The sequence below is a fragment of the Schistocerca cancellata genome, chromosome 3 (genome assembly GCF_023864275.1).
Source record: "Schistocerca cancellata isolate TAMUIC-IGC-003103 chromosome 3, iqSchCanc2.1, whole genome shotgun sequence".
NCBI classification, from domain to species: Eukaryota; Metazoa; Arthropoda; class Insecta; order Orthoptera; family Acrididae; genus Schistocerca; species Schistocerca cancellata.
Window position 1 is genome coordinate 546,273,419 of NC_064628.1, and position 23,570 is coordinate 546,296,988.

General features: G+C 40.3%; 1 protein-coding gene across 1 annotated transcript in view; it reads left to right on the forward strand.

The window, feature by feature from the left end:
* The window catches only part of LOC126176416 (low-density lipoprotein receptor-related protein 4), a 646,448-nt gene that overhangs the window by 487,786 nt on the left and 135,092 nt on the right, over positions 1–23,570 (forward strand). Inside the window, exon 18 of the mRNA XM_049923573.1 lies at positions 15,409–15,624. Within this exon, the coding sequence (XP_049779530.1) occupies positions 15,409–15,624 (216 nt within the window). The remainder of the gene's footprint in view (positions 1–15,408; positions 15,625–23,570) is intronic.

Genomic DNA, 23,570 nt, shown 5'->3' on the forward strand with positions numbered 1-23,570 from the left:
TTCGGACACATGTGTTTTTTAAATCTCTGTCCGAAGTTACAGTATATAGAAGGCGAATTCAGACAGTTACTGCCTTTTTTAAATTCTACATGCTTTTTATTTGATTTTGGTGACTTTTACACATTTTAAGGCAGCACTTTGTTATGAATAAGTGATAGGGAATGATATAATGAATTTTATATATTACAGATAAGTTTTTATTTTGCAAGAATTTAAATAAACAGTCTCTTTATTCACTTCTGCATGAGCTCATTTAATATTTTCGCTTAAGCGAACGGAAAGATCTTCTGACTGTCGTTTGAGGAATAAATGCACCCATTCTTCTCCTAGCAAATTATTATGAAATTTCTCCTCTTTTCGGCCAGATTTACCAAGGTAGCCTTTAACTAAATATCTAATATCCAATTTAGTGCAGGGAAATCCCCAATGTGCAGCTCTCAAGATACCTTGCTTCAACATTTCTTCTTCTTCTTCTTTATTTAGCACTGGCTGTCCTCCCATTTTTTTTCGGATGTGCTTCCTGCACTTTATTTTATAGGGTTGATTTAGGTATACCATACAAATCACATGCTTTTCTGTACAATAATTTACCACTTTGAATATCATGAACAGCTTTATCTAAAAGTTCCGGGTCATAATTACACCGTACTGTAGCACCTCTCCTGCTCTTATACTTTCTTGGCATTGTCCGAAATCACCCCATCACAGTACATAGTTTTACAAAAACTGTCTTTATTTTATAACCTTGCACGAGAAACTCGATGAACTTGTACAGAAATTGTCTCAATGCCGTTAGCTACTGAGTGCGTTGACAATTACGGTTACAATAACTTCCTGCTCAGTGCAACAGTAGAAAGTTTCTACTTTACAATAATGTATGGATTTTTAACACTGAGACTGTTCATCAATTATTCACCTAGGGAAACAATTGACACAAAATAAAAGTTGTGGAAAGCAATAAATGCAATCTTGCACTTAAAATAACTGGCACCAGGGCATTAAAATAAGTAACTCTTTGTTTCTATGCAGTAGCAAAGAGAAAATAATCCATACTGTCCGAATTCGTCCCAGTGTCCGAAATCAACCCGTTGGACGGTGCGTCATAAAATACCCAGTGTCAATACAGTGCTCTGCCACCGCCAATTTATTAGGTTGTAAGAACCATGTGAACCTATGGTGCTCTGCGCATCTCTCATGGACTGTGTATATCATCTGTTCGATGTATGAATGACCACACTCGCAGAGGATCTTGTAAACCCCAGGCTTCTGAAGCACCAAATCATCTTGTAACAGAATCCAGGAGTGCTTCTGTCTTTGGTGGAGGGTGAAAAATCACTTTCATTTTGTATTTACTGAGGATGTGTCCTATTTTTGACAATAGGCTTCCAATGTGTGGCAGAATAGTCATAGATTTCAAACTTTCTGTGCCTTCTTCTGTATTCCTTAGGCCCACTATTGGTTTCATTTGTAGTGCCTAATGTATCTGCTGTGGAGAACATCCATTGGCTTCAAAAACTCTTCTCTAGTGTAGAAGCTTGTCCTCCACACTGCTCTTATCAGCAATGGCATGTGCTCTGTGTACCAGAGTTCTGAGAATGCTCATTGTCAGACAGGGGGAAGCAAATTATTATTTGTGGGGACTTCAATGTAGATTCACTGAAAGAGGGTCATAGGAAAAATGACCTTGAAGTATTACTCGGTTCCTTCAATTTGACACCCGTTATTGATTTTCCTACTCGGGTGGTAAAGGATAGCAGCTCACTGATAGATAACTTCTTTATAGACCAAGATAAGTTTAACTAGATAAATGCACAGCCTGTTGAGAATGGTCTTTCTGATCATGGTGCACAGCTAGTTACAATATATGACATAGCTCCATTCAGCAATACTAAACAGTCCTCCAAAGTAGTACGTTCAGTCAACGATTTAACAATTGCAAATTTCAGGGAAAGCCTAGAGCAGTTAGACTGGGATGAGGTGTACCGTGAACCTGATGCCAATTTAAAATATAATTTATTTCATGACATTTTTGTAAATGCATTTGAAAACTGCTTCCCCAAGAAAATAGTTAAATATACTCGTAAGAAACCTTGTAACAAACCAATGCTTACTAAGGGTATAAAAATATCTTGTAACCGGAAAAGGGAAATGTATCTGACAGCAAGAAAGAGTAGTGACCCAGAAACTATCAAACATTATAAAAACTACTGTGTTATATTAAGAAAAGTTATTAAAAAATCCAGAAGTATGTGTATCATGTCTGAAATCAGCAACTTTGATAATAAAATTAAAACAATTTTAAATATTATTAAAAGAGAAACAGGTCAACCAAGAGCACAGGAAGACAGTATTACCATCAAATTGAATGAAAACTTTACGAACAAAAAGTCAGAAGTTGAAAATATTTTTAATAATCATTTTCTAAATGTTGTGGATATAGTAGGATCCAGCTGTTCATTAGAAGATGCTAGGCTGTTAATGGAAGAGGCCATACCTATGCAATTTGATACAATTGAAATCTCACCCACTTCTCCCTCTGAAATTAGGAAAATAATAAACTTGCTTAAAAGCAAAAACTCACATGGAATTGATGGCATTTCCAGCAAAATACTAAAAGCTTGTTCTCAACAGATAAGTAAGATTCTCAGCCACCTGTGTAATAGTTCTCTGGAACAGGGCATTTTCCCTGATAGACTGAAATATGCTATTGTTATACCTTTGCATAAAAAGGGGGATAGATCTGATGTCAAAAATTACCGTCCAATCTCCCTTCTAACAGCTTTATCCAAAATTTTTGAGAAAGTAATGTATTCAAGAGTAGCTTCACATATCTGTAACAATGAAGTACTAACAAAATGTCAGTTTGGTTTCCAGAAAGGTTTTTCAACAGAAAATGCCATATATGCTTTCACCAATCAAATTTTGAATAATCTGAATAACCGAACACCACCCATTGGGATTTTTTGTGATCTCTCAAAGGCTTTTGATTGTGTAAATCATGAAATTCTGCTAGACAAGCTCAAGTATTGTGGCATGAGTGGGACAGTGCACAAATGGTTTAATTCGTACCTAACTGGAAGAGTGCAGAAAGTTGAAATAAGTAGTTCTCATAATATGCAAAGATCAGCACATTCCTCAAACTGGGGAACTATCAAGAATGGGGTTCCACAAGGATCAGTCTTGGGTCCTTTGCTGTTCTTAATATATATTAATGACTTGCCATTCTATATTCATGAAGAGGCAAAGTTAGTTCTCTTTGCTGATGATACAAGTATAGTAATCACACCTGACAAACAAGAATTAACTGATGAAATTGTCAATACTGTCAGAAAATTACTAAGTGGTTCCTTGTAAATGGACTCTCACTGAATTTTGATAAGACACAGTACATACAGTTCCGTACAGTGAATGGTATGATGCCATTAATAAATATAGACCTTAATCAGAAGCATATAGCTAAGGTAGAATATTCCAAATTTTTAGGTGTGTCCATTGATGAGAGATTAAATTGGAAGAAACACATTGATGATCTGCTGAAACGCTTGAGTTCAGCTACTTATGCAATAAGGGTCATTGCAAATTTTGGTGATAAACATCTTAGTAAATTAGCTTACTACGCCTATTTTCACTCGTTGCTTTCATATGGCATCATATTTTGGGGTAATTCATCACTGAGGAGTAAAGTATTTATTGCACAAAAGCGTGTAATCAGAATAATAGCTGGAGTCCACCCAAGATCATCCTGCAGACATTTATTTAAGGATCTAGGGATATTCACAGTAGCTTCTCAGTATATATACTCTCTTATGAAATTTGTTATTAACAACCAAACCCAATTCAAAAGTAATAGCAGTGTGCATAACTGCAATACTAGGAGAAAGGATGATCTTCACTATTCAAGATTAAATCTAGCTTTGGCACAGAAAGGGGTGAATTATACTGGCACTAAAGTCTTTGGTCACTTACCAAATAGTATCAAAAGTCTGACAGATAACCAACAAGTATTTAAGAAGAAATTAAAAGAATTTCTGAATGACAACTCCTTCTACTCCATAGAGGAATTTTTAGATATAAATTTTAAAAAAAAATTAAAAAATAAAAAATAAAAATAAAAAAACACAAAAAATGAAAAAGTTGTTATATTAACTTAAGTATGTTGTTAAATTAACTTAATTATGTCATGTATTGAAAAATTTGACTCGTTCCACATCATTATGAAATATCGTATTCATGATCCATGGAACTAGTATTAATCTAATCTAATCTAATCTAATCTAATTGTCTGCAAAGGATGGTGGCAGCTATTTGCACGTAAATATAAATCCATATGGGTAGGTTTCCAGTGTATTGCATATCCCAAAGTGACATAATCTTTGCATCATACCAAAACAACCAAAACTGGAAGGCATCAATCTTTTTTTATTTCCATTGTGAAATGAATTTTATCTGTGCATGGAATTCAGATGATTTATAAATTCCTTAAATTTATCTTCACCATGGGGTCACATTACAAATGTGTCATCAACATACATCCAAAATATTGATAGCTTCAAGCTAGCAGATTGTAGCACCTTTTCCTTAAAGTCCTCCATAAAGGAGTTGGCCACCAAATGTGACAAAAGACTACCCATGACAACACTTTCAGTCTGTTCATAAAATTCATTATTAAATAAAAAATATGTCGAGGTACATGCAAAGTTTTAAATCCATGGCTTTTCTGTCATTCACAGGATACCTATAATCAGAAATAGGACAGATGCTCAGCAAACACAAAGTAAAAGTGATTTTTCACCCTTCACAAAAGAGAGCAGTACTCTTGAGTTATGTTAAAGATGATTTGATGCTTCAGAAACCTGGTGTTTACAAGATCCCCTGTGAGTATGGCTATTCATACATTGGACAGATGACACTTACAGTCCATGAGAGATGCAAAGAGAACCACAGGTTCATCTGGCTCTTACAGTCTAATAAATTGGTGATGGCAAAGAACTGTATTGACACTGGGCACTCAATGGTGTACCATAATGTCAGAAGTTTAGCCTCGACTTCACCTTTCTCAGACTCAGTAGTGAAAGCAGCAATTGAAATTTGGTTTGCAATGAATTTAATTAATAGAGAAAGTGGCTTCAGCTTGGACAAATGATGCAATCAAGCAGTTTCTGTTATAAACTCACAAAGAAGTCGCAACAGTGCAGCTCACAGTGATACATCAATATCAACGTTGGATCAACTGTGCAGCCATAGATCTAATTTCATGCATATGTTGTACCTCTTTGCCGCTGATCAGCGTCTCTGACACCTTTTGTATCTGTAGCTGCATGCTCAGTGGCATAGTCCACGGGTTTGAAAGGAAGGGCCAAAATATCAGACAAAAAATTAAAATTTGTGTGGTTGCATGCCCAAAATTTTGTGGAACAATAATTGTGTTGTGTCCAATTTCTTGGACTCTGAGGTGGCTAGTCACAATACATGTAATTAGACCACTCTGAATAAGTAAGACTTTATTAATTGCAACAAAACTTATCTTTGCTCACCAGACTCAGCTGTATTTATGAAACTGCTCAGGTGGACTTGCAGTCATGACTAAATGAGTCATGATTACTGAGTGGTGAACTGATACAAGTACAGGAGGACTGTACAATGGCTTCACTACAGTCACTATAGTCCTTTAAAATTACTTGATAGTAGATGTCTGTCACTTGCCACTATGGTGTTGCCACATCAGCCACTGGCTACAGCTCAGTTATATGTGAGACATAAACATGCCAAGTTGCTTCACAAATGCTGTTAATGTGTAATGTGTTGGAAGTTGCTGCCACAATGTATGTTGAAAGGCGAGATGCTGTGTCGACGGCTGATATTAAGTAACCAATGACTAAACCGTTTTGTAGCCCTGAATTTAAACTCATGTTCTAAGCTAACTGTAGCTCCATGGTGTGTAATGTATCCATGAAAGTGGTTTTTCAACAATCTGTGGCAAAACTACTGATCACTTTGTTCATGGCTATTAAAGCTAACCTCTATGAACAAAAAGAGACAGTGAAATTTCAGTTCCATGACTAAAAGCAAACTTTAATTTCTTGATATCATTGGTTACCCAAAACTATCCTCTCACTGGCCTCACAAGGTGCCACCTTACCAGCCTATGAGCAGTCCTCGTTGGCACTCGGTGGCAGGTTGTAGGTGACACAAGCAGATTCCAGACATAAATGGAATGATAGGTAGAAAAATAAGAGCAAATAAAAAACAGTCAATATGATGATGAAATGAGTGGCAAAGAATCATCATCATCATTTAAGACTGATTATGCCTTTCAGCGTTCAGTCTGGAGCATAGTCCCCCTTATAAAATTCCTCCATGATCCCCTATTCAGTGCTAACATTGGTGCCTCTTCTGAAGTTAAGCCCATTACTTCAAAATCATTCTTAACCGAATCCAGGTACCTTCTCCTTGGTCTACCCCGACTCCTCCTACCCTCTACTGATGAACCCATGAGTTTCTTGGGTAACCTTGCTTCTCCCATGCGTGTAACATGACCCCACTATCTAAGCCTGTTGGTCCTGACTGCTACATCTATAGAGTTCATTCCCAGTTTTTCTTTGATTTCCTCATTGTGGACACCCTCCTGCCATTGTTCCCATCTACTAGTACCTGCAATCATCCTAGCTACTTTCATATCTGTAACCTCAACCTTATTGATAAGGTAACCTGAATCCACCCAGCTTTCACTCCCATACAACAAAGTTGGTCAAAAGATTGAACGGTGCACAGATAACTTAGTCTTGGTACTGACTTCCTTGTTGCAGAAGAGAGTAGATCGTAGCTGAGCGCTCACTGCATTAGCTTTGCTACACCTCGCTTCCAGTTCTGTCACTATGTTGCCATCCTTTGAGAATATGCATCCTAAGTACTTGAAATCGTCCACCTGTTCTAACTTTGTTCCTCCTATTTAGCACTCAATCCATTTATATCTCTTTCCCACTGACATTACTTTCATTTTGTAGATGCTAATCTTCGTACCATAGTCCTTACATTTCTGATCTAGCTCTGAAATATTACTTTGCAAACTTCCAATCAAATCTGCCATCACAACTAAGTCATCTGCATATGCGAGACTGCTTATTTTGCTTTCACATATCTTAATCTCACTCAGCCAGTCTATTGTTTTCAACATATGATCCATAAATAATATGAACAACAGTGGAGACAGGTTGCAACCTTGTCTTACCCCTGAAACTACTCTGAACCATGAACTCAAGGTTGTGAGGGGAATTGACATGGAAGATCTGTTTGTGGACTAGGTCTGGGGCATAGTGCCTTGGTGAAACCCTCAGCATACGGAGTAAGGGAGTTGTCACTGCAGATACGCTGTCCCCGGGTAACCAGGCTGTATGGGAGGAATTTTTGGTATGAAAGAGATGGTAGCTGTCAAAATGCAGGTACTGATGATGGGACAGAGGTGGAGATGGATCCATCAGACAGGAAAAGGTCAACATCTAAGAAGGTGGCACTCTGGGTTGAGGAGGAACACGTAAGGCGGATGGGAGAGAAAGTGTTGAGGTTGTGAAGGAATGGAGATAGGGTGTCTTGGCCCTGGGTCCATATCATGAAGATATCATCAATGGACTGAAGCAGACTAGGGATTTGGTGTTTTGGAAGGCAAGGGAGGTCTTCTCTAGATGGCCTATAAAAAGGTTGGCATAGGACGGTGCCATGTGGGTGGCTATGGCTGTGCCGTGGATTTGTTTATATACATTCCCTTCAAATGAGAAGTATCAGTGGATTAGGATAAAGTTAGTAAGGTGTATGAGGGCTGAGGTAGTGGGTTTGGAGTCTGAAGGACAAGACCATGGGCATGAGTGATGGTGTATAGGGAGATGGCATCAACAATGACGAGTAGGGGTCCAGGAGGTAAAGGGGTGGGGATGGTGGAGAGTGGGTGAAGGAAGTGTTTGGTGTCTTTGATGTGGGAGGCTAGATTACGGGTAATTGGTTGGAGGTGTGCAGAAATTCTTTCAGTGGGGGCACAATAACCAGCCACAATGGACCATCCAGGATTGTTGGTTATATGGGTTTTGTGGAGCATGTGGAAGATTGGTGTGCAGGGTGTCACAGAGGTGAGGAGGGAAATTGATACATGGGAGATGTTCTGTGAAGGGCCTAGGGTTTTAAGCAGGGATTGGAGTTTGTGTTGGACTTCTGGGATGGGATAACTCTGGCAAAGTTTATAGATGGAGGAGTCAGACAGTTGGCGGAGGCCTCCTGCCAGGTAGTCACTGCGATTCATCACAACAGCGGTGGAACCTTTGTCTTCTGGTAGGATGATTAGGTCAGGATTTGTTTTGAAGTTGTGTGTGGCTGTTCTTTCTTCTGCTGAAAGGTTGGTGTTCTGAGGAAGGCATCTGAATAAGGATGGTGAGGCTATGTTAGAGGTAAGGAATTCCTGGAAGGCCTGGGTTTTAACCAGGGAAAGGTATGCTTTTCTAAATTGGTGCAGAAAGATGGAGCAAGGTCCATTGTGGCAGGAATGGAGTAAAGGAAATGGAAATGATGCAGAAATGGGCAAAATAGGTGTTGCTGGCTGTGGAAGGAGCTGGATATATGAAAAGACAGGTGAAGATGTGTAAAAAATACGTAAAGACACACAAAAACATGCACAGATTTGTAAAAATATGCACAAATATGTAAAAATATGCTAAAATACATGAATCTGCATGAAACCACATAAAGTTAAGCATGAATACATAAAAAATGTACAGTAACATGAGTAAAAAGGAGATCAAAAGGTCATATGGCATGGGCAGTAGTGGAAAACGAAACACTAAAGTACATCAGGATGAGGGATGAAGTGCAACCCACTACATCATTGCTCATACACCATACTAACTTTATCCTAACCTACAACTACTTTTCATCTGAAGGGAAAGTATATAAACAAATCTGCAGCACAGCCGTGGGCACCCGCATGGCACCCTCGTATGCCAACCTCCTATGGGCCATATAAATGAGACATTCCTAGCCTCCCAAAACACCAAACCCCTAGTCTGGTTTTGGTTCATTGATGAAATCTTCATGATCTGGATCAAGGACCAAGACACCCTATCTTCATTCCTTCACAACTTCAATACTTTCTCTCCCATCCACTTGATGTGGTTCTCCTCAACCCAGTGTACCATCTCCCTAGATGTTGACCTTCTCCTCTCTGATGGTTGCATCTGCACCTCTGTCCACATTAAACCCACCAACTGCCAACAGTATGTACATTTTGATAACTGTCATCCTTTTCACACCAAAATATCCCTCCCATTTAGCCTGGCTATGCGGGGATGGCATATCTGCAGTGACAAAGACTCCCTTGCTTCGTATTCTGAGGGTCTCACCAATGCCTTCACAAACAGGCACTATGCCCCAGACCTAGTCTGCAAATTGATCTCACTTGCCATTGCCCCTCACAACCCCAATCCTCCCATCACCCCCAAAACCAGCCACTAAGGAGTGTCCCCTTCCTCACCCAGTGCCACCCCGGACTGGAACAACTGAACCACATCCTTCACCGGAGTTTTGATTATCTATCATCATGCCATGAAATGGAGGACATCGTACCCGAGATACTTCCCACCCATCCTAAAGTGGTGATCCATTACCCACCCATCCTCCACAACATCCTAGTCTATCCCTATGCCACTCACAATCCCAACCCCTTGCCACAAGGCATAAATCCCTGTGGAAGACCCATCTGCAAAACCGGCCCAATCCACCCACCCACCACTTCCTATTCTAGTCCTGTCTCAGGTTTATCCTACCTCACTGGGACCAGGCCATGAAATCAGCCATGTCATTTACCAGCTCTGCTACAATCATTGCACAGCTCTTTATATTGGTATGACTACCAACCAGCTGTCCACCAGGATGAACAGCCACTGCCAAACTGAGGCCAATAGCAAAGAAGACCACCCTGTGGCACAACATGCTGCTGAATATAACACACTTGATATCAATGACTGCTTCACTACCTGAGCTATCTGGATTCTTCCCTCCACCACCAGCTTTTCTGAACTGCACAGATGGAAGTTATCCTTAAAGCACATTCTCCACTCCTGTAATTATTCTGGTCTCAACCTACAGGAACATACACACCCTCCAACCAATAAAGTTCACCCCCTCTGCCCTGTCATCTCCTTCCCATTCTCGTCTCTCATCCTGGTTATATGCAGCCCTCTGCCAATGCATCCGTCTGTCTTTCGTCACTCCTCTCCTGTTTTGTTCCTTTTTACCTGCCCCACAACATCCAGATGCTGCAACACAGCATTCATCTCTCTCCCCATCCGTTCACTACTATCCCTTCCCTTCCCCACCCCCTCCAGATTGCTGCTTGAATCCCACATGATGTTGCATTCTGTCACGAGATGCCGGTCATGTGTCCGTGAGGTGCGTGTGTGTGTGTGTGTGTGTGAGTGTGTGTGTGTGTGTGTGTGTGTGTGTGTGTGTGTGTGTGTGTGAATTCTTGATATTCCTACCTGCAGTTTCCATTGTTTGAAATAAAAACGCATTTAAATCAATAAATTAAATAAAAATGATAATCAAATTCTTTTGATTAGATTTAGAGAAAAAGAATTACAACATTTGATGAGATCTGAATGTACGACATTCAGTGTTAGAAGTTATTATGCTAACCAGTGCACTAAAGTACAACACTGAGTCAAATTGTTATATTTTTGGCAGTGATCACCCAGTCATAATGTTGAACTGCAGCCTTGAAAAGCTCAGTTTCATGCAATGTTGTGTGAAATTTATCTAATGTAGGCAGATCTCTCGCACATGTAATGCTGAACTGCAAATTGTGCGGTTGCATCCAGTGGTGTGTATTTCATTAGCATCATTATGTATGTAAGTGTATGTGTGTTGTTTGTGGTGTGGTTATCATTTATGATGAAATACAAAATAAAAGTGCCAGTCCCATTATTTGGGATCCAGACACATCAAGAAAGAATGCCAGACAAGGCATCGGAAGTGAAGTGAGCTGACCAATTGTGGCACTTTGGCAATGGCGAATCATTCATACATGACATTGAGCACTCTGATTGGCACAAAGTATGGAGATGTGACACAACAGTGGGATTGGGGGCGGGGGTACAGAACACCAGCACAAATGCAGAGGTAGGTGCCATAACTACAATCGGCACTGAGCACCCACCTGCATCCCAGTATCCAACCTGCAAGTGGCTGGAAATGCCAACCAGGAAACCAATCACAGGGTGTGCATTGGTGGCCATAGGTGCAAAGACAGACGATGTGTCAGGTGGGCAGCTGGAGACAACATCTTAGTCCTCCATGGTGTCTGGCCAGGCAGCTGTGTCATGGGTTGCCAGTATGACTGCAATGCTGGTGTTGGTGCCAGGTTGATGTCGATGGGCATCTCGCACTGCAGAGATGACTGTGCTGCCAGATGTGACATCTGTAACTGTGACAGCGGTTGCTGCATGCCCTGGCTGCGTGTCGGATCTGTGAACGAAAAGTTGGTGGCAGAATCTCCCGAGTGGATTGGTTCAGATGCCACCTGTGTAAACCCATTGGACTGTGGATGATGTAGGTAGAATGGGACAGCACCTCAAACACCTCTCCCCATTCCCATTTGCAATCCCTGCCAACACATGAAGCAACACTGGTTGCTGAGGCCAAAACTGTGAATCAGAAGGAGGGGCATAAAGTCTTCCCATGTGTGAGTGGCTCACAAATTGTCTATCTGTGATTTGAAGATCCTTACAAAGTGTTCAGCTTCATCATACGACTGCAGATCAATATCCATTGTCTGCACAAAACTGTTCAAACTGGGAACTGTGGCCCATTATCTGACACCATCTGTCAGGTAAACCTTCAACGTAGAACATTGACAAACAAGTTGATACTGTGCTGATGAATGTGGTAGACTTCATTGGAATGATAAAGGGAAACTTGCTGAGTGCATCAACCTGGACAGCATATGTTCCAGTATGGCCCAGCTAAATCTATGTACAGATATTCCCAAGGCCCATCAGGATGTGGCCATACAAAGTACCACTGTGGGGGAGTGCATTAATACTCTACACACATTGCACACTGTGAAGTCATGGCCTCAATTTGTGAATCCATCCCTGGTAATGTGCAATGGCGCCTTCCCAACTGCTTGGTGAGAACAATATCCCAATTTCCTTGGTGCAACAACTAAAGAATTTCATGCTGGATAGATTAGGGACCATGACTCTTGCATTATCATTGTCAGTGTGCATCAGGAGGTTGCCCATCTGTACAGAGATGGCACGCTGATGAGCAAAGTAGCAATGAACCACCAGGATCTTCTTGAGACTCCGCAGTCACTCACAGCGAACAAACTCGAGCACCATCTACAAGGGGGGTCTGATTCCATCTTGTGCATCACAAGGTGGAATGTGACTAGAAAATCTTCCAAAAGACATGTTTCTTCTGGATCAATGTGGTGACAGGAGTCCTTGGAGGAATCAGATGCAACATTGGAGCCAGTAGGGAGCCTCAATAGGAGGTCAGTGTTGAGTGTTTGGTTGTGGGCCAATATGACAACTTGTATTGATAATTGGACAAGAGAAGCGCCCACTGTTGTAAATTCTGTGCTGTGTATGCTGGGACAGGCTGGGAGGACCCAAACACAGCCATCAATGGTCTGTTGTCTGTAACTAGAAAACAGCGGCAGCTGTACAGGTGTTGATGGAAGTGCATGACCCCATTTACGATAGCTAACACCTCCTTTTCAAGCTGGCTGTAGTTGTGTTCGGCCTTGGACAATGTCTTTGACATGATCACAATAGGCTTTTATTGGAGACCACTTGGTGTGACTATACTAAACCAGTGCCATAAGAGGAGGCATCTACTGCAAGAATGACAGGCTTGTTGGTGTCGATCATATAGTAGTGCATCTTTCAGCCACTGGAAAGTGGTCTGACAATCAGCCAACCATATGAACAGAATGCCCATGTAGTATAACCGATTTAGAGGTGCCACAATCTGAGTAGCATTTGGGATAAAATGTGTGTAATAGGATAGCTTCCCCATTAGAGCTCACAATTCTGATACATTTGTTGGCAGATGGCCACTTAGTGCAACTCTGATGGATGGATGCCATGCACATTAATCACATGGCCTAGATACTCAATTTCAGTGAGAAAGAAGGAACAATGAAAACAATTGCATGTCAGCCTTGCTTTGGACAACACTTGGAAAAATGCTTCTAAATTCTGTAGGTGTTCTGCTGGCATATGACCAGAGACAATTATATCATTCAAATAGTTTGAACAAGAAGGTACTTCCGAGGTCAGTTGCTCAAGATACCTTTTAAAATAGCTGGGACGGAAGTGCTACAACATGGTAACAATTGAAACTGGAATAATCCCTTGTGTGTGTTGTTAACAAAAATCTTCTTTGACTCTTCATCTAAAGGCAGCTGCAGGTAGATCTCCCAGACATCAGTTTTTGAAAAAAAAATGACCCTGACTTAATTTGTACATTAAATCCTCAACCTGGAGCAAAGGAAAAGAATCAACAACATTTCGTGACTTGACAGTTGATTTAAAGTCTGGACAGAGTCTCAACCTGCCGACAGTTTAATAAGGACCATCAGGGGTAATGTCCATTGGCTCACCAACACTGATTTGATGACATCACTGTCCTGCAGTCACTGCAATTCTGCAGCTACTCGGCCCTCTAATGCATGAGGTACAAGATAAGCATGAAAAAACTTTGGCTCCACATTGTCTTTCAGTGTCACATGGGCCTTGCCTAAACTATCATGGAACAGAGAACTGTACTTGTCAGATAATGTATTAATATTAGCCAGAAACCCCGATAAATTAATTTGTAACACATTACCATGAACTGACAGTCTGAAAAGATCAAAGCTACCCATGCCAAATATGTTAGTACACTCATGAGAGTGCAACACATGAAATAACACTGCTTTAATAGTACCACGGAACATGACTGGTAAACTGCATGCTCCAAGCATTGGAATAGGTTGCCCCCTTGTGTGCTGACACTGATTACGTTGTTCATATGTAGCGTGGTTGAGCAATGTAACAGTAACACCAGTGTTTAACTGGAAATTAACACACTTCTTGAACACACGCAACTGAACATACAACTTATTCAATTGTTGATTGATAAGTTCAGAGTTTCTGTCCTGGTAGTCTGACAAAACAACAACAGGACTGGCATACTGTTGTGCAGCAGACACAACATACACCTCATTAGAATCACTGTCTGACATGAAATGTGAAAGATGTTTAGCACCATCTGCACTTAGTGGCCTTGTTTGCCACATGTAAAACACATGGCTTTGTAGCAGAGGCACTGTGCCTTGTCATGTGTTTGAAAGCAAAGTGGGCAGGATTTCCGTGATTGTGTGGGCTGCACTGTGGCATGACGGTGCGACTGGTTCACATGTGACCTATATGTCAGGCGACATCTGACCTGACAAAGGGAGGAGGGGTTGGGGGTCAAAGTTGGTCCCTGAACTGTCTAACTGTTTTACTCATGATAACAGATATTGCAGGTGCTTAAAAATCATGCTCAGTTACATTGACAGTGGCCTGTGACTCACTAACTGAAAATACTGTACTGAGGTCAGGGTTTGGATGCTTTAGTACGGCACCACGAATATGGGACTAAGTTCTGTTACCATTTGTTTGTATGACTGTCCTGGTTGCTGTTTTAATCTGAAAAACTTACAATGAGCAGCCACTACGTGAACTTGTGATTTACAATGATTTGACAGTTTGTCTACTAATTTGTCATAGGGGACCTCATGAGCCTGGCAATCTGGAAACCGTTTTACTACCAACTTTAGTACATCTGAGCCTATGGTGTAGACATCTGACAACAATGTACATTTTACTTCACAAAGCACTAATACAATATAAAGAAACAAATATTTCTGAGGCCCTGACAAAGCAGCCATCTGTTTTACAGGTTTTATTTTTGGTTTTCTTCATGGAACACCCTATTACTTTTTATTTTTACTTGGCTCACTTCTGCACATCATCCAGCATATGTCCACTGTAGCTAGACACTATCTGGGAAAACTCTACTGCATCCCTAAAACTGCCACCTCAATGCTATCAGAAGGACCTTAAACAGAAACTGACAACAAATCTTCTTCAGATGAATGGATTTAAAAAAAAAAATCTTCATGTTTGAGACTCAACCACATTTTTAAATTTGTATGTCTGTCAATCCTACCTTTGATACTCCTGTTATGTAGCTGGTAAGTTAAGGTGAGTATTATATGAGATGGATACCTTGTTATTAAATTCAGTGAAATTAGAGGGGGAAAGTGTGTTCTTATTTTCAGGTTTTCTGATAACTTAAGAATCACAAATAACAGCATAAATCTTACAATTACAGGAGGCTACATGTACTGGAGCGACTGGGGTGAAGTCCCAAAAATTGAACAAGCAGGAATGGATGGCTCAGACAGATCAGCTTTAATCACACAAAGACTTATTTGGCCAAATGGATTAGCAATTGACTATGCCCGAGGTCGTTTGTATTGGGCAGATGGAGGAACAAAGGCTATAGAGTATGCTTCACTTGATGGAAGTGGAAGAAGAGTTCTGATAAGTTAGTATATTTATGTTGTTTCTACCTTTTGAGCCAATTTAGACTGCAATGGTTTTCAGATATTCTCCATGCATTTTTCATGATGAAAACATATGAGATTTTTTTATAGGTCCGCACAATGCTTTTCTGCATGTTAGTGATAAAAATATCTAAACAGTCTTATCTTGTGCTCAATTATTATATTGGCTGTGAACTTGTGGTGTAATATTCATTTATTCATTGTGTTCCATAGTACTATTGATGGTTCCTTTATTGTATCCTTTAGCTCTGAAATTATTTCAGTATTACATATACTGATCAAGAGAGCTCACTGAATCTATGGTGAAGGCAACATGAAGGAAGAACTTAAAGAGCTCTGTACCACATTCACAGCTAGCAGAACAGTAAAAAAAATCATCAGCAGAATCATATCCACAAAGAAGAAGAGTGACAAGACAACGAGGTGTAATAGCAGCTTTCTCTCTCCTATTACATGTGCATTGAGTCACCAAGCATGCGAGGAAAATTCTTCTCGGAGTGCTCATTAAATCGATCTGTCAGAATAACAACAAAATTACATTCTGAGGCCCACAAAGATGACATTTCGTGCTACTTTCACTAGGTATTTATGATGTCAGTTGTGGCTGCTGAGTAGTTTACATTAAAAAGACTGGGTGACATATCAAAATACAGCAGACGGAGCATCACGTATGACTCAACATCATAAATTCTCAGTTGTAGAAGACCAAAATGAGTGTGATAAACATATAAAGTTTGGGGAGGTTTATGTGCCAGGTAGGTAGCCACTTAGCTTCAAAGGAAAGGTGTGAGAGAAAATTAGAAGATGGTGGCTCACCAACATGATTCACAATGATAGTTATGAGCTTCCATTGTCTTGGCTGCCAGCTGTAGCCAGATAAAAATGGACTATGCTCACAAGGCTGCTCGTTGGGCATCCTTGAAGACATGTCTGTGAAAGGCACACAATATACTTACCTATTCTAACTGCCACCAAACACCATGGGAGCCACACTACATCACAGAAGCAATTCTGTCCTGATTTGGCTTTGTGGACTAAAAAATGTCTTGTCAATAACAATTAATAAACATAATCAGCTCCCTTCTACTCTACTCCTGGTATCTAATCAAATGATGATTGGAAGGAATTATTAAGCTGGTGCATAAGTTGGTAGCATTTTTGTTTTGCATGTTGGTATTCTGGTTACTATGGGTTCATTTATTGACTGTCATTTTTTCTTGTAGTTCACTGTTGCTATTTGAGTTTACGCATTGTGGTCAGCCAGAACATTATGACCACCAACCTACTATTGAAATAAACCCATCCAGGCAATAGCAGCTTCATCTAACTGGGAATGACTGCTAGTTCAAAATAGTTCAAATGACACTGAGCACTATGGGTCTTAATATCTGAGGTCATCAGTCCCCTAGAACTTAGAACTACTTAAACCTAACTAACCTAAGGACATCACACACATCCATTCCCGAGGCAGGATTCGAACCTGCGACTGTAGCGATTGCGTGGTTCTGGACTGAAGCGCCTAGAAGTGCTCGGCCACAGTGGCCAGCGACTGCTATTCAGACACATGCATGGTGCATGTAGTATCAATAAGCATGCTGTCTGTGTGCAGAATGGGGGAGCATGTGATCTCTTTGAGCTTCACTGAGAACAGATTGTGATGGCCCAGAGGGTTGGCATGAGCATTTCAGAAATAGCATGACTTGTCAGGTGTTCGAGGAGTGCTGTGGTGAGTGTCTTCATGAGATGAAACCATGTCCAGATGGTTGGATGGCCACTCCTCTTTACAGATGTCAGACGTTGTAGGCTGGGCAGACTGTTAAAACAGAACAGGCAGCCAACTGTGGTGGAACTAACATCAAACTTTAATGCTGGGCAGACTATAAGTGTGTCGGAACACACAGTGCACTGAACACTCCTAAAAATGGGCCTCCGATCTGACAGCCCTTGTATGTGCCAATATTAACACCACGGAATTGGCAGTTATGGCTGAAATGGACATGTGACTTTGGCACTGGAGATTGGCACAGTGGCAGAGCAATGCATGGTCTGATGAATCCCAATACCTTCTTCATCATGCTGATTGGAGGGTGTGAATCCTTTGCCTTCCAGGGGAACAGCTCCTTGGCACCTGTACCACAGGAAGCTGATGGCAGTCCCACTATGCTCCAGGGAACATTCACGTGGGCATCCACATGTCCAGTGGAGCTTGTGCAAAGCACCATGGCAGCCAAGGAGAGTCATACATTGGTTGCAGACCACGTACACCCCTTCATGAAGATCATGTTTCCTGATGGCAGCAGCATTTTTGAGCAAGATAATGCACCATGTCACAAGCCGAGGACTGTGATGGAGTGGTTCGAGGACACAGTGGCAAGTTCCAATTGGTGTGCTGGCCCCCCCAACTCACCAGATCTGAACCCGATCATACACATCTGGCATGTGATTGAATGTGCTATCAGAGTTCATCCCCCCCCCTCCCCATAACCTATGGGAATTAGGTGACTTGTGTGTGCAAATGCCATGCCAATTCCCTCCGATGACCTACTAATGCCACACTGCTTCCATGCCATGATGCATCACTGCTGTTATTCATGTCAAAGGTCGACATACCAGCTACTAGGTAGGTGGTCATAATGGGTTCTGGCTGATCAGTGTATTGTCATTTTGTCATTTGGAGACTGTGTAGATATGTAGACACTACAAAATAGAATGCCAATTGAAGAAATTGGAACATTTCTGACACCATATTCTGTTCGAGTTCAGTAGAGGGGTAACAGTAGCAGAGACAGCCAGAAACATTTGCACTGTATATGGGGATAATGCCATTGGACAGAGCATGACCAGAAAGTGTTTTTCTCATATTAAGTAAATTGTTTTGACATTGGTGACTCTCCAGTTTCAGGAAGACCTGCTGGGTTTGATGAAGATTGTATAAACACATTAATCCACAATGATCCACGTCATTGTACTCAATAACTGGCAAAGCTGTCCCATTTGCATGTGGTGGGGAGGGTTCAGAAATCGAGCGTATGGATACCGCATGTTGTAAGTCAAAATCACAAAAATCATTGGGTGCTTCTCTGCTTACTCATCATCAATTGACCTGTGAACAACACCGACCATTCCTACCCTGTATCATTACTGGTGATGAGAAATGGTTCTTTGTGCTAACATAAGGAAAAGAAGACAGTGTGCATGGTAAATATCATAGAGGGAGACCAAGAAATATATACACTAAGCAGATTCAGAAGGATGTAGATTGAAGTAGTTACTCAGAGATGAAGAAGCTTGCACAGGATAAAGTACCATGGAGAGCTGCATCAAACCAGTCTCTGGACTGAAGACCACAACAACAACAACAACAACAAAGAAAAGAATGGATTGGTTGAGCCGAAACAAAGCACCAACTCCCCATACAAAAACCTGTGTGCACCCACAAAAGATAATGTTATGCATCTGGTGGAACAGCAACAGTGTGATGCACTACAAATCACTCCCCCAAGGTGTAACCATAACTGCTGACACTTATTGTCAACAACTGAGACATTTTGCAGACACAATCCAAGAACAACGAGCTGGAAGACAGTGTCAAGTGATGCGAGTCCATGATAATACCCATTTGCATACAGCTAGACTGACAAGAAAGCACTATACAAGAGCTGGATTGGGAAGTCATTCTTGCACCTACCTTATTCACCTGATATTGCTCTCTCAGATTTTCACCTTTTCCATTCTCCATTGAACAACTTTCAAGAAACTTCCTTTCTGGATGAAAATACACTCCAAAAATTGCTTTTGGCAGGAGTGAAGACATTAGATCAGAGTTAAAGTTACGTTTCTCTGGTAGTAGTAAATATCCTGATAAAGGCCACCTGCAACAGTAGCCAAAGCATTGGTACTGCATTTTACAACATAACCAAATCTGTAATCCAGAAGACTATCATGGAAAGTGACTGTTGCCTCAGAAGCTTGGAACCTGTATTGCATGTCCAGTATCAAGAAATCCTACATATGTATCGTCAGCTAACAAGTATCTTACACTCTATTTGTGGAATAAATGAGGAAAGAAGGACTGTTATATGCTGCTTTGTGAGCTGTTGTTAGTCTAATACTATATACACAGTCACCATGGGAACAATATGTGGAAGCATAGTATCAGTTTCCAAGAGTAAACTGATTTCCAAAATCTGTCAATTTGTTCAACGTTATTTCGACATTTCATACTTGAGTAGAATTCCAGTAAATGTCATACAAGAATTTTATGAGCAGTCTTTTTGCAGCCACATTAAAATTTTTCTGTTCCTTATCATTGGAGGATGATTAAACAACTTTCATTTAATACATATGAAGAACTCATGGAGTTTTACCAGGCAACAATAAATACTGGAAATCATCATGTCATAATGTTTGCTTTGAACTACTCTTTTGTGTCTTGATCACTTTTATCACTTATGCTCCTTATATTATACAGCATCTGTATGTTCCTGATCATTATAGCACTATCTTTGTAATCAGCAAGACGTAGTGCTCTTTTCTATTTCTCCCGTTCATGACTCGATTTTGATTTTCATATAATAAAGTTTATATGACATTCAAAGTTTGGTGATCTTGCAGTTATGCAATTAAATTAATGACAAACCATGCACATCAATTGTATAATAAAAATACATAACTTTTACGTTGCAACATTTTCATTATCTTTCATCAAATGTGATGAACACTGACGTACAAGTTGAAATGTTATGGGTAGCCCAGTTACACCTAAAACACACAGTTTTGGCTGGACGGTGTGGTGGTGTGTTTTGACCATTAGTGGAGCCAGTTTGACTTTGCCTTCTTCAGTGCTGATGAGATTGAGCACAGTTATGAGATAGCTGCTTTCAGTGAGTGAATGGCCACAGTGGTGCAGGATATTTTAGCTGCATGTTAAAATGTGTTAAATTTCATACTTCCAGGCATGTAGATATGAATCACTTTTACCAAACAGAAATTAAATGCCTCACAAAGCTACAGCATACTGAAGAATTTGTTGAACTTTACACACCACAGCTACTTCATTATCTGAAAGTGCTTCTTGGCAATGCAGTGACTGATAATATGCTAAAAAGCAGATGGTTACTACACTTATCATACGAACAGGGTATGCACCAGTAACCACAATATTCTGGCCAAAACAGAACATTCTATGATGAAAATGTATTTATCCACGTGTATTGCTACTATTACTACTATTTAATTGAAGCGCTGCTGGCAGAAAACATTGAACTATCAAAAAGTCATCAAGCAGCAATTTTACTGCTTGCACACACAAGAGATCTATTGTTCCTTTGGGTCTCTGTACATGATCCTGGAAAAAGTACAATATATGGTGTCCCTGTGGTGATAAGATAGCTTAATATCTGAATAGTTCTGTACATTCTATACATTGAAGACTGTGCATGGAAATTCTTTGGCAGCCTTTTTTAATTATTATAATTATTTTATGATCGGTTTCCTCTGCATATTTTACCACATTCCATTAGATGACCCACTGACCCACAGTACACTTAGTAAAAAAGACAATGCTGAGAAAAACTGCAGAGTTATTGTGTGACTATAGAGTGTCTGTAACACCACATTACAGCTACATGTAGGTTCATTTGTTTGACTGAACATATTCATATTGACGTTATTAGTGGACTCCCGCATTCAAATGTATATAGATACTGTTTGACAGCAGTTGATCACTTCTCATACTGACCTGAGTCCTTTCCAGTGACGGAAACAACACCTGCAAATATCATAAAAACTTTCTTTCAAAGCTTGGTAGCACAATTCAGTGTACCACTTCACGTTGGAATGGACTGAGACAGACAATTTAAATCTTAATTGTTCTACATTATGTGAATCATATTTGGGCAGTCACTACCATTGGACTGCAGACATTAGTAGAGTACCTGCACTACCAGTTAATAAAGGCATCCACTTCTCATGGCTCTGAACACCCGACTGAAAGCATACCCCTAGTCTTATCAGGCTTGGGGCAAGCCACCATAAAAGACTCAAATGCTACAACAGTTGGTCTAGTTGTGAGCAAATGCTAGAACAGAAGAGTTCTTTGCTGATGCATGAAATAATACTGTAGAACTGTTGGACTTCATGCAGCAGTTGCATTCACAGACTTCTAAATTACAACTGCCGCGTGGGATTAGCCAAGCGGTCTGAGGCGCTGCAATCATGGACTGTGTGGCTGGTCCCGGTGGAGGTTCGAGTCCTCCCTCGGGCATGGGTGTGTGTGTTTGTCTTTAGGATAATTTAGGTTAAGTAGTGTGTAAGCTTAGGGACTGATGGCCCTAGCAGTTAAGTCCCATAAGATTTCACACACATTTGAAAACATTTTTAAATCACAACTGTCTATGCCAAAGGAATATGGGCTCCTGTGCCATTCAGTTTCTAAGACCTATACAATTATTCAGAAACATCATGTTTTGTGATTCCACCTGGAAGCCATTTCAACACCATATTGACAAAACATGCACATTAGAAGGAAAAAAAAAAGAAAAGAAAAACACTGAATGCATTTGTAAATAAACTTATTGCCTTAACACTGTTCATGCCTTTTTTGTATACACTGTCAAATTAAGTTTTTTCTTTGTTCCATTCAATAGTAGTCCTTCACCATCCAAAGGATAGTGACCGTAACCTTTTTTGACAAAATGTGTGGCAGCATTTCACAAGTTCTCTTGTCGCTTGCCTTGCTGTGAACCTACTTTATATACTGCTATTTCATCTCATATTTCACATACAGAACCTGTGTCTCATAACACTGGACAAAAAATTGCTAAATTTGTGTGCATACCATAGGAGGTACATGAACTCTTAATTCATTCTGTTTATTCTTATGATCAGTAAATATTTTATTCATTTTTCTGCAGATGTTCATCAGTAACTATATATTGTGTGGTTATGCATATCATTTTGTCTGTCCTTAACCACGTAATACTGTTGTCTCACACCACTGTAGCATTCTCTCTGTATATTAAACAAATATTGTCGTGAATAGCTCTGGTTTTCCTATCATTCTAAGACTGCTGCACAGTCAGTAAGATTATAGGTTCGAACAGTATAGTCAAACTGCTTTGCTGATGTATTCGTACAGTTATTTATTGGACATTGTATACTATTTTTTATGTATGCTTTTAAAATATTTAGATACATGCCTTACAATTGATGACAAAGAGACCACATATTGCTTAAACAAGATGACGTAACTTGGTTTGAGATTAATGATACTGATGATTATAGTGAGGTATATAACAATAGGAGGCATATACACACGCTGTGAAGCACTTACAGTGATAAATTGGTCAATACAGATTTTGTGTTCCATCAATTCCATTATGAATTTACTGGATTCTTTCTGTTGTCATTGGTGGTAGGTGCACGTACATTTATGATGGTACAGCCCTTGCTTGATAATATAGACAAGAGAAGTGATATTTGCTCTGATGGTGATGCAAAACTTGTTACGGATTCTGTTGGATTCCATTTGAGCATGAAATCTGTTCCAAGCACAGTGACTTTATGTGTATTCTGTATGACTGGTTTCCTTTTAAAAATCCTGTAGCCCTCTGATTCAAGTGTGTTTTCATCTCCGTATCTGGTTCCTGAAGAGCTAGTATGAGTCTGTGTAATACATCCGTCAGCCGTTGTAAGTTTCCCAGTCATTAGTAAAGTGTTGATGTTCAGTCTGCCTAGCAGATGTTTTTTCTTAGGCTGTATATGAGAAGTTCTAGGAAGCTCTGAGTCCTCCTTATATGATGCTCTAGGCTCTCCAGAATCTGATGGCTTAGTTGCACCTCTGTTTCCAGTGATGAAGGATTGTTTATCTCCTGGAATACTTTTCCGTTCAGTCATGTCTTGGTTGAAAGTAAGTTAGTAAGGGGTG